Raw genomic sequence first — 17,955 nt, 5'->3', positions numbered from 1 at the left:
GTTCTCTAACTGGTGTCACAGAAGTAATGAGTAAGTTTAGGTAAGATGAAATTGTTAACATTTGCTTGACAAGATGTAAGACTTATTCTAATCAATTCACTCATCAGCTCTTTGTGAGCTCTTGGGATCTTCATTAAAGGTGTCAATAGGACAGGTAAGTGGGCAGAGGTATGAAATGGTGATGTGTCATGGCTCAAACTAGGCAGATTGCAACAAGAAATTTCAGGTCCTGTATATGTAGAATCAATTTATGGTGTTGAGTTAAATTTAGAACATTAGAAAGTTATTGGCACTCATCTGTTACCCTAATTAACTAAACTAGAGGAAAAAATGTGTCCTCATTAAATTTTGCAATCTTACAGAATCACTGCAGTTTGTATATTTTTTTCCGTCCATCACAAATGGATTTATTCATCTCACTAAATACTAAATTTTTTGAGTAAGAGTGAGAAATCTGCTAACAATTCAAGAGGCAGCTTTTTGCAGACTGTTTGTCTTGATTCATGAAATATGTATGTGTAGGCAACAGGAGTAGACAGCATCTTAAGACAGCTGCATAATCTATAAACATATCTTCATCCAGCCAGAGCAAAAAGCATTAAAAAACAATACATTGTACATCCAGTAAGACAGCTTCAAAAACGCAATATCCCACCAAAATTGAAAGCTTGGCAAATTCTCCTGATGCTCACTTATGACCCTGCATAACAACCAAAAGAAAAAGAGTTGTTTTACAACTATGGAAAAAAGTTACACTTTAGCATTATGTGTAAAGAATGACATGACTAAAACAGGATTCATTAAATTAGGTATCGATATGCATAGTTTTTTCATTAGACAATTCTAAAAGTACACCCTTGCATTAATGTGACTTTTGAATATCTAAATCTTTTTTAACTTATGCTAGATGCATTTAAAGAAATCCACCGTGCCTTTACAGCAATTATTTGTACAAACTGACTGCTAAGTGTTGTTAGTATAAACTGAGAATTTTGGCATGTAGAAAAAATGTGGAGAGAAGACTTGTATGTTTTTTGTCATGGTTTTCTTTAAATATTTATGTAATGGATGTTACATTTAGGCCTATTTATGTCTGTTAATAATCTCAGTGTCACCCTTTCTTCTCCTCTAAGAAATTTTTATTTTTATGAACTTTTATTTCTGTTTTATACCTTTCCCTCTTCAGCATCTTCAGCTTTCACAATGACATTAAGCCTCTCTAAAAGTCAGGGAGAACTCTGCAAGTACAACCCAAGACTAACAATAAACTCTAACCACATACCAGTTACCAGGCCCTCACTCACTGTGCTAAGACACAATGTGAATAAAAACAACATAAGACGGAATCAGAAAAAAAAAATGGAAATGTAAGTGAGTAAATGCAATTACACAAACACACAGTTATAGTCAAAAGAAAGTGGACTGTTATTCAAATTTTGGTGTTTTAAATATTAAGATATGATAAAAAAAATGGTCTAAATTTATTTGAAGTGTACAAAACACAATATATTTCAAACAGTCGTACAATAAACAAGCCTAGAGAAGAGAAGCTGCATAAAAGTAGTATACTCTACAGGATTTAGGAATTTAAGATGAAAAGTGGCAGCTAGGTGTTGTTAGTAAAATGTATTTCATTACATGATTATTACCAAGTAAGAGCACAAATACAAAGTAAGGTGTTTGTCAGTTTGCTGGTTTAAAACATAAACACCTATATTAACCGTACAAATTAGTCCAAGTAGACCAGAAAGTGCACAGCAGAAAAGGTGACAACAAAAGAATTAATGTCTTGCAAGAACCCAATGAAAGTTCAGACCTCAACACAGGTGCGGTGCTGTGATATGACCTTGAAAGCAGCATATTAACAAATGTTAATATGCCAGAAAGTAATTACTCAGAGTTACTGCTGCTAAAGTAGTAACTCGACTGCTTTAGAGTAGTAGAGGTACATGGTTGGACATTACAAGATGTTCAACCATGGTATGCTGAATTTTTGGCAAGCAACTTTTTAAAATTTGTCTTTAGTTTTGCTTAGTACATTTTGACATGCTGGAATCAGTGTAATTTTGTGCATTTTAGTTTTGTTTTGATCATTTAGAATGTGGTCGAAAAAGAGATTATCATCACTTTATAATGATTATAATCATTATAAAGTGTAATCATTATTTGGTGTAATTACCACTATGATTACACCAAACAATTTTGATGTCTGATAACAAGTATAGATGGTTCAGTCACCAGAAATTAATTTTAGATGTAAACACAGTAAAGTGTTTGCATCTTTGTAAACAGAGATGCAAACACTGGGCTGTAAGACCACAATCATATGCGAAAGAAAGTAAACCCTCTGTCAGCTCTAGGGTTTTGATGATAGATAGGTTAGTCTTTAACAGCTGTTAAAATGACTTGAATCTAAGTGTAAGAAATACTCTCACACATATATTTTAAAATAATTTTCAGAAAATCTAACTACCCCTATCACCCAGCCCTCCCGAGATTATATCCAGAGACATGTTACACTTTTGTTTTATCGTGAATACACCTTTAAGATCCTTTTATATGCTCGCTTGGTATTCTTGTGAGTTATGGTTTCTCGTTTTACTTACAGATACCACAAGCTGAAACAAATGAAAGTGTATAAAAGCCAAGGCCAGCACTCAAATACAGCTGTAATTCTCCAAAGAGTTATAGGAGGCTGATTTGTTTCCTTTCAGCTTCTGCAGAAGCACAACTATCAACACTAATAGAGAACATTGTTAATAACCCGCAGCAGGAATGTTTATTGCTTTGCACACAAATATTCAATAAATTTAAAAGGTAGAGCAAACCTTGATAATACAATTTAGATATAATACTGATCTAGGAATTCAAAGCCCTTACTGCAATATGTGTTTCACTTCCAGCCTTGTTTTTACACAGTTCCTACAAGCATAGGTTCACATGACTGGAATACGCTCATTAATGCACTATAGAAAATAGAGTTTTACTGATGGCAACTACATAATGCATAGATGTCTGCAACCTGCCAAAAATGTCTGATTTATCCTAGCTTGTCTGAGTATCATGTCATGCACACTAGGCAACCACCATATAAAATATTCTTTAATTTTACACTAGCTAATCATACAACAGTTATGTTGAAGCATAAACTGAATAGGAAAAAGGTTATATTTCATAGTATACTGCAAGAACACACCTCTGGATGATATAATCTTGCACATTCACCGTTTGGGTGTGCATGTGTGGGCATAGATCCCTAAATAAATTAAACATTTATGGATTTTCCACCTGGGGGAAGTTCATACTGACACACGTGTCTGGGTGTTTGTAAGAAACAAACAGAGAGAGAGGGAGAAAGACTAAGCATACCTTTAGATAGTCTCCATCTTGCAAAGAGAAGCTCTCAGCTTTCAGCCTGATTCCTTTGCCCTTTTCAGTAGTGATGCGGTAGATGCACTCATGGTTGTTATCGTAGCTGGAGGGAAAATTTGGAGAGAGTAGAACACCTTCTGGTCCTAGCGTGGAAGCTCCACACTCGGCTGCAGCAGGGGAGAAAAGCAAAGAGGAAACAGTGTAGGTAAAAAAATAAAAAATTGCAGCAATTCTGTATAATTATCCATCATTGTCCATGTATACCTCACTTACACATTAAAAAGAATGATTAGTGTATAATGCATATCAAGGATACAGTGCCTTTAAAATGTACTTGTACCTGTTCCCGGGATATGTTCCAGTAACAAACTTCAATGTATTTTGTGCGATTACCAACTCATACTGATGCATAATTTTAATTGAGGAAAGAAATTGGCACAGCCTAATTACATTTGCACAATTACAAATTTAAAATGTATATGCAATTACTCAGCTACCCCTAAATAAGATTTAGTGCAACCAATTGATTTCAGACAGCGTACATAGAGTCCACCTGTGTGCCATTTTTTTTTCTCAGTATTAATAAAGGTGTTCTGTGAAGTCCTTAGAGAAAAGAAATGTATAAACAGCATCAGACTAATGTACACACCAGGCGTATTAGGGGTAAAATTGTGAAGAATTTTAAAATAAGGTTAAGCTTTACAAAAGTTGTTCTAGCACTAAATAAATCGTCCAAAAACTGAAAGAGTATCACACAATCGTAGCCTGGCCATTGCTTTCCAACTCAACATTCTCCCTCTGACTTGGGTTTCTCCAGTAGAATTTAAACTGAGGTACTCAGTGAAAGGAGAAGTTGTGAATGATGACTTAAATTTTTGTGCGATGTTTAACAATTGCAGTCTGCTTGTAGTTTTAGCAATGGCAAGAGTGGACATGAATGTAGCTGTTCAGACCGAGTTGGCCACGCTACTGAATTATCAATTGTCTCCAGTAAGCTTCATAGGGTCAAACCGGTGCATTACAGTCGTCACGGCCAAACGTTAGCAACTGGGTACAAATTACATCTTTACTAGAGTCCAGGCCTCCAGCAAGTTATCATTTCTCAGTAGCTTAGGGTCCAGACTCTCTGTACAAAGCAAAATGTAGAACACAAGGCTGGTTTTTACTAGGCTAGCATAATTGGAAACCAACCAAGTCTGACTGGAAAGGTGAGTAATAATCAGGGCAGCAGCTCCATGGTAATTCTATTGGAACTGCAAAGATATACATCTCAGGTGGGAGAAGCTTTTTACAAGGAAAATATTGGCTGTGCTCCTCACAAATCTCATGTTTATGGAAGGGTGGCAAAAAGAAAGCTAATGGTGAAAAAAAGCAACAAAAAGCCCCTTTGTAGCTGCCCCAAGCTTTATAAGGACAAACGCTGTTAGAGGCTGCAAAAGAATTGGGGCTGTGTGAAACCTTCACCTTTCACCTTGTTGAAAGGTGAAGGTTCACCTTTCAACAAGAGAATAACTCAACACATACAACAGATCTGTCATATGTTGTAGATTAAAGCATATTCATGTGTTACAATGGCCCAGTGAAAATCCAAACATGAAAATCAGTGGAAAGATTTAAATATTACTCAACACATATAATATAATATAATATAATATAATATAATATAATAGAATAGAATAGAATAGAATAGAATAGAATAGAATAGAACAGAATAGAATAGAAAGAATCTTGAAAGAATCAGCTTTAAGGGATATAAGTTCACTAAATACAAGCCACACTTTTCAGATTTATTTGAAACAAATGGTAGAAATCAGGTACCTTTCCATTTTCTCTTCATACTGATATTCTACTATTTGCTTGGCTATTGGTCAACACAATAATCCAGTGTTTTTTAATTGCTTTCCTCAGTAACCAGTGCCCTGAATATTTTAGATGCTTTTCTGCTCTAGATTCAAATGACTGCATGAGCTCCTCTGCATGCAATCAAGTACTGCAGAAGCCTGTTAATCACCTACTTATTCAAGTCAGAGAAACACCTAAAACATGCAGGGCAGCGGACCCTGCAATTGAGAAACACTGCAATAATCACACAATATAGTTTGTAGTTGTGACATATTAAGAAATTAATTAATAAAATTTACAATCCAGATTTAAAATACATATTGTAAGATCCAAAATAATTACAAAAATATGATTTTTGTAAAGTGCCAAAAATAATTTAATAAAAAAACTACACAAGTCATGCAGAAATTAAATGAAAAACTGTGTGTAAAAGTAGGGCAAGAATGGTTTGCTAAAAATGTTGAAATTATACAGAATTATCTTTTAGATTAACTTTAATCAAAAGATTCATTAACTTTTGATTAAAGTTAATGAATTAAATAACTGGTCATTTCAGCAAAAAAAGATTTATCTTATGTAAATGAGGAAACCAGGAAATTGAAAAGGTTTAGCGAGTTTTCAGTTACCTTTAAGAAGAACAACTGAAACAAGGAAATCATGAGAATCCTAAGAGTAAAGCAGTTGGTGAAGAATATATAGAAAACCTAATATAAATAAATATAAAACACAAAGCACTTTTGTTATAGGGAAGAACATAGTTGGTACGTAGGAGATTTACAGATTCTACTGGCATTTGTTTCTCAAATTAGTTTTAAAGTTAAATCACAACCACATAGAGGGAATTAGAAGACTGCAAAAGGGGAAAGGCAGGATTGCTGCAAAGAAGCTTGTAAAAGTCAAAAGGAGAAATCGCTTCAAATGGAAAGAAGACAAAAATATTATTTGAAATTGCAAGAAATTATAAAAAAAGATTTAACTTAATCTTCTTTTAAGATTAAGTTAAATCTTTAAAAAAATTAAGATTTAACTCCTCCCTTAAAACAGCCAATATTCTAATTATCTACCAGAAAACTGTCCAAATACAGAGAACAGGAAGAAGACAAAACAGCAGCAAAGTAATAAGGAGAAGGACAAAGCAAAAGATGAGCACTGTGTTGTTGCCAGCTGCTGCTGGTACTTCGCTTCCTCTTAGTCAGACCTGATCTCTTGACAGATAATGCTATCATAGCATTTTCAGTCCACTCTCTCTGGGGCTTGGAAATTTCCAGCAGCCCTCAGCCAGACTCTCATAAATTACCAGCAGCATCCTGAGAAACACTGATAGCCATCAAATTCCAGCAAATTACAACCTGCTAACAGAATAATCCTGGCAAATAAAACCAACAGTTCACCAGTCACATAACAGTAAATTACCACTGCGTTCGCAGTAAAATACTGCCAAATTTACAGCCCAGAAAATGCTGATACTTTACCTCCGTATTCATGCAGTACAGAAGGCAATTTGAAATGTTTACCTCATCATCTACCTATCAAACAAGATCATATCACTTCACTGCTATAAAAACTGAAGAGAAAATGATATTTATGCTTGTGAATTTAATTTATATACATCTATGAAAAGAAGGAAACATTTTATTAAAAAGTTCTCTCAGCATTTGTGCAAAACTTTCACAAATAAATTATGAGTCTGTGTTTTGTCTCTACTTTGTCTTCACTTACCTATACACCGTGGCAGTGTGTTGCTCCACACTCTCCTGCCACCTCCAAGACAAGTGATCTTACTGTCTCCCTCAAGTCTGTAGCCGTGGAAACAAGAGAAGGCAAGCGAGTCGCCGACTCCAAATCGAAATCCCATCCTCCTGCTGAATGCCGGCACACCGGGATCCTCACAGGGCTCCAAGTCGTACTCTGTACATGCAGGCAAGAAAGATAATATGACTGAGGAGCGAATGGAATAGGGCTGAATATATTTAACCTGACTAAGGCTTCAAGAAAATTGAATAACTCTTTATTTGATGGATTGCATTGGTTAAGAGGAGCAGTCATAAAAATAGACTCTTCTAATGTTTTAACAAAGATGACAATTTTAATCAAACACCAAATACTTGTTTTTTACATAACAGAAATGACCTCTTCTATTTAAAAAAAAAAAAAAAACTTAGAAACTTAGAGAGGTATTTTATAATTTTACTGATGTGTCTGGAAAAATGTTCACCTAACCAACAAATAATTTAATCATTTCAGCAACCTTGGTTTACCATTTCTTTTCTAGGGTATACTGCATGTTTAATAACAAAGGCCAAATGTTGAATTAGCATTAAATATATATAATATAGCTTGGTTAAGAGTCTACTATAATCTCTACTGTATATCTGCAGCTTTTTTCATCACAGGTCAGACATACACACACACACATTATTTATATATATATATATATATATATATATATATATATATATATATATATATATATATATATATATATATATATATATATATATATACAGCTTTTTTTGTCATTTTTTCAGAGGTGTCTGTCACTTTTACTGCTGGAAACAAATTTCTTGGATGAACTAAAATCATTTAAACAGTATTTGGCTTAATTCTATTTCAATTGATGTCAAACAAATATGTGCACAGTACAAAAAAAATTCATAAAACGTTTTATATAATTCTTCATGTTAAATAGAACTGCTACATCAAGAAACATTTTCACTGATTTCAAATAAATCTGGGTCAGTGTGAACAACTCTTTACTGCTTTTCTTGCATTCGTACCTGAAAAAGTAATATTAAATCCTTCGTAACTCATGGAGAAATCTGATATAAATCGCAGCTGCACACTGAAGTTTCCGTAGAGTCCAGCTTTAACGCTTGGTGGAAGCACTGAGCCGGTGAGCCGAGCCACCGGAGCCTGGAAGTTGCCATCTTCAATGATGGACAGGTAGTCATGGTTCTCCTCTAGATGGAAAGTATGGAAAACCAGATGGACCCCTGGATGAATGGGTGGAAGATTGGGTGAATGAATGGGTAGATAAATAAAGGAAAGCAAAATTAGACAAGGAGAATCTAACTAATACAAATAAACAGGAAATACAACAGAAACAAAGGTGGTTACATGCACCCTCATGTACAAGAGTAGTACATTAGTCTACAATTTTGTAAGCAGGTACATGTTCTCTAACCATTCACATAACAAAAATTACAACAGTAATTTCCAAAGCACAGTTTGTGCTTTCATTATGTCCATGCATTTGTGTTTGTACCTTTTCCATGAGACACCTCTATAGTCCAGGTACAGTTCAGAGAATTAGGGTAAAAATCAGGAAAGCCGGGAGACAGGATTGTTCCTGTTTTACCAAATACATAGCCTCCACACAATGCTAAAATAAAAAAAAGAAAACAGACAGAAAAGATTGGAATCAAAAAGGAGAACATGTAATATTTATTATATTACAAAGACACAACAAACTGCGAGCTACAACACAATGTCCAGAGATCTTAAGAAATTCACAGATATGCCTGCTTCTTTACACTATACAGTACAAGAACAAAGTGCCTTAAAGTGTGCCTTTACTTTGGTTGCAGGTTTACCACAAATATAGTTTTTACTCAATTAATCAATCGCACAAGTATTTTACTGTGCTTGGTGGAAAACCTTACCTTCATCTTTTGAGTTATAAATAGTAGAAAAGAAGACTAAGAATGCCTTTCTAATCTCTTATTTCCTAATCTTGGTGTGCATGTGTGAATTGTACACTCAGATACCTGTTCTTTGGCAACATGAATGTGGTCAGCTGATGAGCTACTGCTGTAGCTCATGCGCATCTAGTTCTGATAACCACTACAATAAGGGTCTCTAACATAAAATATTTTTTTGGCTGTGATGACTAAGCACAATATCCAGCTTATGAACTTTATAAACTGCAGAACTTGTGTGGTATATATTTTTGAAAATGTCCTTGAGGTTTGGTTTATGTTGGACAAACAGAAAGAGCTTTGCAGACTTGCGTAAGACAATAAATCCACCTTATGTACAGCAAATATGAATTGCCTGGCACCATGTAAAGGCCAAAGTACCGGTATATATAGTTCTGCATCATTGGTCAAGTTTTGTGGGACATTACACAAATCTCAGCTTCTCAGTGGCCAATTGGGTGATTTTTTTTTTTTTTTTGAGTTAGCTTTTGAATATTTTATCTTGTCAATGGTTTTAATTAATGATCTGTTTGAAGTGTTTAGTGTTTATCTTTCCTTCATTTTGTTAAGTGCTGTTGATGTGGACAGTGAATAATGTGGTGAGCGCCACTCTTTGTTGGGTGGCCAGTTTCCTTGTAATTAGATTTAATCATGTCTGCAATATCATCAGTTATTCATGTCTACCTCTACGCTTGCACAATAAAAACTGACAATCAGTGAGGTCCAGGTCAAATTGCATGTCCTTCAACTGTGAAGCTTCTGGGTTAGCAAATGGCTGCTGTAACACACGTCAAAGATGGTATTACAAGTAACTTGGTTGTAACGAGTGGTTAATTAAGCAACTGTTGCTGTTCTTTCATCTGGAACAAGTCTACCCATTATCCTCTGACATTAGCAAGCTATTTTCATCTACACATCTGCTGCTCACTAGATAGTTTCAATTTTTTCAGATGGTTCCTTGTGGACCCATGAGATGGCTGTTGGAAACTTCCAGTAGATCAACAGTTTCTGACATACTCAGATAACAGATATACCTGACCAGTGACATTATGTTAAACTACAAAAGAAAATGCCGAATTCTTGAGTGAAGTCTTAGGTCTTTCCTTAAAAATATATATTTCTTCTATAAAAGTGATGCAGGTTACCTCAGTATATAACCTAAAACTCATTGTATAGATGGGAAAAAGTCCCTTTCAGGATTTCAGTTCTGTACGCATTTTGGGTTAAAGTAAGGGATACACTGAAAGGCTTAAATTGTCTAAACAAAAACATTTATTGAATAAAATACACTGAATCACTGCAACTGATCTTAACAGCTTGTTTGTTTTATGGGGGAACTATATCTTTTTTGTGGGTGTACAAAAAGTGTGATAGATGCAGCAATTACACAGAGCTACATCCAAGCTCTCTGTAATTGCTGCATTGCACAGCAGCAAGAATGAGACAAATACCAAGTTTAGTTGTAACAGAGTGAGATTGTTTGTTTTATGATACACCAAGGCCAATATTTAGTTCCACTTTGATTTTGCTGGAGAGCATATTTTATTGTAAATTCTCAACTATTATTATTTATTACACATCTACTTTAGTGTTTATTAGGAGATATAAGGTATATACATTATCTTATTTTTGCCTAGCCCTATTGCAAGTGCATTTATATTGCAGAATTTAGTGGGAGGGTATTTAAATCAACCTCAGAGACCTATTAATTAAATTTTGTACCAACCAATCCTACTGCCAACAGTATCTTCATCATTTTCCATTACTAGGATAGGATATCAATTTTATGTCTGACTTGGAAGAAAGTGGCTGCACTAAGGGTGCCCACGTATGGCACAACACTTCTGAGAAGACAAAGTGTCTAAACAAGAGCCAGTCTAATAAAAATGTTTTTAAAATATCATATTGGTTGAAAAATATTTCACTGCCTAGTTACATTAGTACAGAAAAAAATATTAACAAACCCTCATAATCATTCATTTTACCAAAACCTTTCAATCTGACAAAATTGAAGAGTGAAGTCTTATGACACTTAAATGATCGGACACCTTTATTTACCAAATTAGATCCACCTTTTAATACCTGAACAGGTAATTAGCTTCAATAAAATAATCTATGTGCTGCAGCGTCAAGAATTACACTGCTGTGCTTTTGGCAATTTTTCTACATCAACAGGTCTGCTGAGCTCAAGGCTGTGCATTAATTTCAGCTGCTCTTTATGGACTCCTCTGGTCATTAGTGAAGTGAGTGTACTGTGCCCCGTTTTTGAAGATCAGTGCAGTTTTGGAATCTCATCGCAGAGCCAAACCTTCCCACAGGTACTCTTTATAATTTGACTGGAGGCCAACATGTCCTGCAAAGAAAATTTACCCCCATCAGGGACTGAAACTGATTTATAAATGAAACAAAACTCATGCAGTACTCATATAGAACAGAAAGAAAGAAATGCAATAGTACCGTAATATAAAAAGGGGATTAAGAGCTTTAGAGACTGCTGAATCAATACATGTTGCTTTTGGTTTTTGTTTACTACTTTCCTTTCAGTGCTTTGTAGTTTGATCTAGTTAAATTTGAGTTAATTAAAGTGTTTGTTATGAAATAGTGAAAGCTTTGTTTTGTTAGCTCAAAGTAAAGAAACAGACATAGGCAAATTCCTAAATTTTAGATCATAGAAGATTTTACAGCTGTAGGCCAGTTAACAGTGTGAAAGTATGCAGAAGTTTTAAAAGGTCAAGGTTTCAAAACCACTTTCACTTTTTTATTTACTGAAATAGCCAGAAAAATGCCATAAATTAGACTTATTACTTACTATATGGAGGATATATTATCTCCTTTTCACATGTTGCTTTCCAGAGCTGACACATGGCTACTATGGACAAAATATTTCATATGCTTGCAAATATTTCCAAGTGCAAATAACAAAGAAAGATAAGCTGTGAAAATGGAGGAAGTACCCCCCAATGTTCTTATTAAGAAAACTTCCTTTTAAGTCTGTACATGTACTGTAAGTCTTTAAACTCAATAAATCATCAAAGAAATGGACCAACACCATTTGTTGACTCCCTTCAACAGCAGTGAGTGTAAAATCTGTATTTAAGATAACCAAGAGTCTGTGGCTCTATGCCCCTTCTCTTGACTCTGGGACCTTGTCTTCCAAATGAAATGAAAAATTACTTTAATCTTAAAAGAGAACTTTAGAGCACTGAGCAACAATCCTGTTCTTTTTCTCCTTACCCAGCTGGATGTTACCTCAGGTTAAGGAGTGGCTTAAACTAAGGAATCTGACAGCTGTAGCCTGTGAGCTAGATGTCATTTTGTGGTTAGTTTTAAAGCATGGACTCAATTTGCAGTCCATGCCTTGTGAGTCTCTGCGAAAATCTTGAATAGCCTTTGCTTCAAGGTCTATCTTAAGGTTGTAGTTAAACCTGTTGTCTGATCATCGTTTTTCTACAATTTTTCCTTCTATCCATCTGTCTGTTATATGGTTGGGAAGAGCGCAGTGAACAACCAACATGTGACTTCATGCTGAAGGTGTCCACTGGGCAACTGTCAAGTCAACACTATTTTCCATGATTGCATAAAGCACCTTAAGGGCATTATACATCATATTTTTTTCTAGTCTTCTACAATGTTCAAAGTTTCCAGGAAGCTTAAATTGACTTTAGGTCTTCATTATCTGTAACCCATAAAAATAGTGTGAAATAGAATAGTATAGAATGAAAAGCTTGAAAGATATCACTGTTTAATGAAACTATATAAAATTGCAGTTTTACATTTTTTAAATAATTTGCTAAAATAACTGCTGTTATTGTAATTTATGATATGCACTTGTATGTCTTCTAGCTAAGTGTTAGTAATGTATTAGAATTTTTTTAAGAACAAAATATTAATTTTACAAACTAGCGCTCCAAGTTTTCAACTACACTTTTAGAGATAAGAGGATATTTTTGTTAAATGTGTTCACCCCTTTCACTGGTTTTCACTGGCTTTCTCTGCATCTCGCCCTAAAGTCTATTGCATATCTTATCTCAAAAAGACCTGAGTACCTGTGTGAGATGAGGGCTGCTCTCTTTCTTTATGATCAGTAGGATGTGTAGTTTGGTAATCACTGCAAGTTTTATATATATATATATATATATACTCTCTCATCAGATCTCAGAAAAAAAAGAAAAAAACTGGGACACTATCTGACTAAATGATTATTGTAGAAAATGGCTGAAGTGTGCATTTGTATTTGTAGCTCCTTCAGCTGTGTGAATGATCTGTATGGGTGAACCAGAAGATGGATCATGAAAGAAAGAAAGAAAGAAAGAAAGAAAGAAAGAAAGAAGCTCAGAGTTCTACCACAATGCATGAAAAGAGTGAAAGATGATTCATGCCTAACAAGAATTCAAGAAGTAGTAACTCATTCGGAAAGAAAAGTAACAAATGTACCTTTTTTTCAGAGAAAGGAGAGGTAGTTATTTAGAGATATTGTTATATAATTATTCAGCGATATCTGTCATTTCTTTGGCCAAATGTTCTGCTTTGTTTAATTAACTCGCTCTCTCAGGGACTGTGTTGACATATTATTTAATTGAAACAAAAAAAAGATGACTTTGGTCACTTTTAACAAGTTGTTGTCTTGCTACCAACTACAAACCTTTAAAATGTCACAGCACTCTTTCAGTGTTCTCCCTCGCACAAAAAAGAGCAGCCCCTGTTCTATATTATCCATTTGGCAATTTAGCTGACCTTCAGGAACAAGATGAGCAGTTTTGATTTAGTGGACTTTGTGGGATCGCTGAAAGTGCAGAGTGGGTAAATGCTTATGGGCAGTGTACTTTTTCTGACCACGTTGTCTAAAGTTCAGAGTGGTGGTATTAAGCGGTTACTTTGCCTCTATGACTTTTCTCCCACACAAACTACTGATTTTAATGAGTGTGTGAGCTGCTACAGAATGTCTACAGATCTCCTCCTTGTCTCTGCGTTCCACCCCCCCGAGTACAAAAGGAACTTTGAAATTGTAATTGCCTCCTTTAAGTTTAAGACATACAGTTCCAGTTTAAGATATAACGACAACTTGAATAAGTGCAAGACACATTCTTCAAATGATGATTTAGCTTAAGGGAAATCATTCTTCCAAAACAACTTTACCTTGTGTGAAAAAGTGACTGCTCCTTAAACATAACTGTTTTCCCCTCTCTTGCTGTCAATTGTTTGTCATTACTGGCATTTCTACATCCCTGAGCAGGTCCACTCTTTTCTGCAGAATTGTTTTAATTTGGCCACATTAGAAGGTTTTCAAGCATGAATAGCTCTTTTAAGGTTATGCTGCAGCATCTGAATTAGATTTATTTAGACTTTAATGAGGTCATTTCAAAACCTTGACTTTTTTCAGCCATTCCCAGGTGGACTTGGTGATGTGCTTCAGGTCTATATCCTGCTGCATTACCCCAGTGTGCTTGGAATTTGAGTCCCAAAGTGAAAAGCCTTTCTAGGAATAAGCAGATTTCTTGATTTTGATAATGATGGCAAGACTTCCAGGTCATGAAGCAGTAGAGAAGCCCCAGGCCATCTCACTACTACCTCCATGTCAAACTGTCTTTCTTATTGCTGAAACATGAATACTGACCTGGAGGCAAGTAAGGTCTCCAGTGCATTAGATTTTGCCCTGGGTTCTTTTGTGACCTCTCTGATGAATCATTTAGTCATTGGGATTAACTTCTGGTTATGTACCCAATTGTTCCATGTTCCAGGGGAACTTAGCTGTCTGGAAATCACTGAAAGTGTACAGTATGTGTCACATAACTTCAACAAACTATTTCTCATTGGGGAATTTTGACTTCAACTTCTTTGCCCTAAATTTAAAACCGAGTTGTATCTAGTCAGGTTCTTTTGTGTGGTGATAAAACTTGTTTGAGAGAATTGTGAGACAGCAAAGCAAAAACAGAAGACTAGTTAGGGGGATGGCTAATTCTTTGTTTTGGCTTGCTACACTGGCACAGTGCACAGTGCCATAAAAAAAGTACTGCATGAACAAATGTAAATGTTTCTTCCAGTTTTTCTATTTTATTAAAAGAGAGATAATTAAATAAAAAAAATAGAAATGTGTGACATCCTTACAATATTGTGCACTTCCCCAAAGGCAAACTATGACATATCACACTTGAGTCAAGGCTCAGTGCTGTTTTATAAAAGTGTCATTCAGAAATGATGTATCCTGTCATATGACATCCGTCTGGTGACATGGAATGCTTGTTGAAACAAACTGAAAATGTCACAGCGGTCGTTTAACAAAATGTTCACTTGATACAGAAGATAGTGTGAGACAGAGAGGCTCAATGTAAAATCACTCCAAAGTAGAGACATCTTGACTTTAGTTTTTAAATTGGATTCTTTCCGATTGGGAGATGAAAGCGGACTTTCCGGATTCATTTCAAGTAATAAAATGAACTGTGAGAAGAAGGGAGGGCGAAGATGGTGAATGCCCACTGAGCATCTGTTTCTGTAGTGCTTGTTGAGTTTTGTAATTTCACTGAGACTAAACATCTAACTTAAGTTTTTACAGAAATCTTTTTAAGGGAGTAAGGAATGACTGCAAAATCAACAGTCCAGCTGTCAGTTGCAAATAGTGAAAAAGAAAGAAGATGAGGTTGTCATAGTAGGGTATCTCATTTCCTTTAAAACAGTGCATCATCTTATTTCCTCTGAGTTCCTCTTTTCTGATTTAATTTTTAAAAGGAAATAGAAAACTGTGAACACTAATGTGATGTGTTTTGGTATGTCTTTTTGAACATGTTTATAAAATTTAATATGCAAACTTTTGTAATAATTAGTTTCGTTTAATTTTATAATAGTTTTTTTACCATTGCAATGTAATGGACAATAACAGTTATTACTGTATAATTAAAACAAGCAAAGAGTTTCCAGGGTAAATATGCTGTTCTCAAAATATTTACCTCAACACAAGATGACTATTTTGAAGCTGAGTCAGAGTAGCATATGACCCTGATGTTACGGCAGCAACCGTCACTCTGTGCTGTGTATTACTATAAATAAAATATCACCACAAGCAACTGAGCTGGAACAGGATGGTGGAGACTTTTCTTGATGCCTTTAATTTGTTTTATTTGGTAGAATAATAAACAGTAAAATACATTTTACATTATTCTAAAGCAGAAAGTTTTAGAATGTTTATCAGCAAGCAGGAGAAAAGCTACAGGGATTTGAATATGCTTAGCAAGGAACTGTCTTTTACTACCTTTGCATAAACTCTATAAGTCTGTTCAACTGACTAAAATTGCTACAAAGTGTAAAGGTCAGCATTAATGTATGTGCTAGTTACTAATGCTGTGCAGCCAGTAATATCAGATCATGTCACTTCCTTACCCTGGAAAAGGAAACACCCCATTTTGGGTAAAAGCAGACTGTAAAATTGCAGAATTACCTGTAACTGGGAGAAACCTGTCAGAATAAAATTTCTAAGTTATTGGGTGATGTTGCAGTGAAGAAAATAGCAATGTCACCCAATGTGAAATTAGCACACAAAGTCTACTAAATTGCAATAACTTAATAACTGAAAAGAAACAGTCGTTTCATCTCATTCTCGGTACAAGAGTTGAGTGCAGGATAATTTTTTCAGTGAGCTTCTAACACACTGTGGAAAAGCTCACGAAGATCCAAATTACTAACATCAATTCACTAAGATCAATTGGATCTTAGTGAAGAAGAGAGGATGAACTATAAATTCTGTTGCATTTCTGACCTGTTCTTTTGGTAAAGACAGGCACACAGCAGGTCTTTGTTCCCCTTTCCACATCAAAACACACTAAGGTCTTTTAAAATGTAAAATAAGATGCTCTGATTGTAATTTTCATAAATATAGAAGAATAGTGGACTTACATTTCAATGTGGGAAACTTACGTCAGTACAGAGAGACAGATTTGCATATATTTAGGTACCCTAAATAACTTAAAGTACCGTTGTGAAATTTCCCCAGAGTTTATTTTAAATAAACCATAGATGTTTTCAATTTCCTTGCATACCATTAAGAACAGCTTTAAGGACATTAATCCTTTTTTTACACCCCAGCCCTGAAGTGAACAAGTGAGATACAAGGGATTATCCTACACAAATCCTGGTCGTGCACGTCCCCATCTTTTTTAAGGTTGTCAAACATGATGTGCACTCACAAAACTGGAAGAATAACAGGCAAGTGTCTAAAAGCATGTTGGTTTTGTTTTTACAGCCATTCGGTAGAGCTGAATGAAACCATAAAAAAAATTATTTTGCAAGTAAGGAAATTTGTGTTTGGTTGATTATTTCTTTGTTGTATCAATGTATCTTGGCAATAAATACTATACCGCTGCAAACCCTCTTCATATTCCTTTTAAATGAGGCTAATTTTGTAAGGTAAATGCATTTGTTGAGAAGCTGAGCAGTGAATGTAGGTTGCTCTCATGAAAAGCCTTTCAAGCTTTTTTATTGCAAAATGTCACAAAATCTCCATTGAAACCACCTGAAAGTAACAAATAATATGGAAATGTGTCTAACTGGGATTGCATATGATGGTCTTCCTCTCATTTCTTTTCTTTCAACATGTTGATTAGATGCACGTTTTCACTTTAGCAATATCAACTGAAAGAGAAATCCGGTTTGCATTCTACATTTAGTATCAGCTAAAGATCCACCCAAACAAGCTCAACTGCTAAGATCAGTTTAAAAACCACAAGTTAATCTCATGAAAACTACACAAAAAGTCTGGCATGACTGAGCTTAGAACAAGAGTAAAATGCGATTATGAAAAAATAGGGTTATTTCGACATCCCTCCTTTTGTGCTGAACACCCAGGTACTGTGATAAACATAAAGGTTGCAAAATGGCACTGTTAGTTTTTTAAGGGTTATATCAAGCACATTGCAAATGTAGTTTTTAAACTTTTTAAAATCTTTTTTCAATAAGTTTGGGGTTTAAAGAAACAAGATGACCACACTGACCTGCTGTGCCAATGCGCATACATTTTGTAATTTGGGTTGGTTCTCTTTACAAAGGTGATGCAGCG

General features: G+C 35.0%; 1 protein-coding gene across 4 annotated transcripts in view; it reads right to left on the bottom strand.

Annotated features, from left to right (window-relative positions):
* csmd1 (CUB and Sushi multiple domains 1) overlaps nucleotides 1-17,955 on the bottom strand; it is a 413,944-nt gene that overhangs the window by 115,542 nt on the left and 280,447 nt on the right. For all 4 annotated transcript variants that reach the window (XM_023332533.1, XM_023332535.1, XM_023332534.1 and 1 more), the window contains exons 21-24: nucleotides 8,480-8,596; nucleotides 7,992-8,207; nucleotides 6,934-7,122; nucleotides 3,370-3,539 (exon numbers count right to left, since the gene is read on the bottom strand). In XM_023332533.1, coding sequence (XP_023188301.1) covers nucleotides 3,370-3,539; nucleotides 6,934-7,122; nucleotides 7,992-8,207; nucleotides 8,480-8,596 — 692 coding nt within the window. The remainder of the gene's footprint in view (nucleotides 1-3,369; nucleotides 3,540-6,933; nucleotides 7,123-7,991; nucleotides 8,208-8,479; nucleotides 8,597-17,955) is intronic.

This window comes from Xiphophorus maculatus, chromosome 4 (genome assembly GCF_002775205.1).
Source record: "Xiphophorus maculatus strain JP 163 A chromosome 4, X_maculatus-5.0-male, whole genome shotgun sequence".
Lineage (NCBI taxonomy): Eukaryota > Metazoa > Chordata > Actinopteri > Cyprinodontiformes > Poeciliidae > Xiphophorus > Xiphophorus maculatus.
Note: the sequence above shows the minus strand (reverse complement) of the source record. Positions and strands in the feature narration are given on the sequence as shown.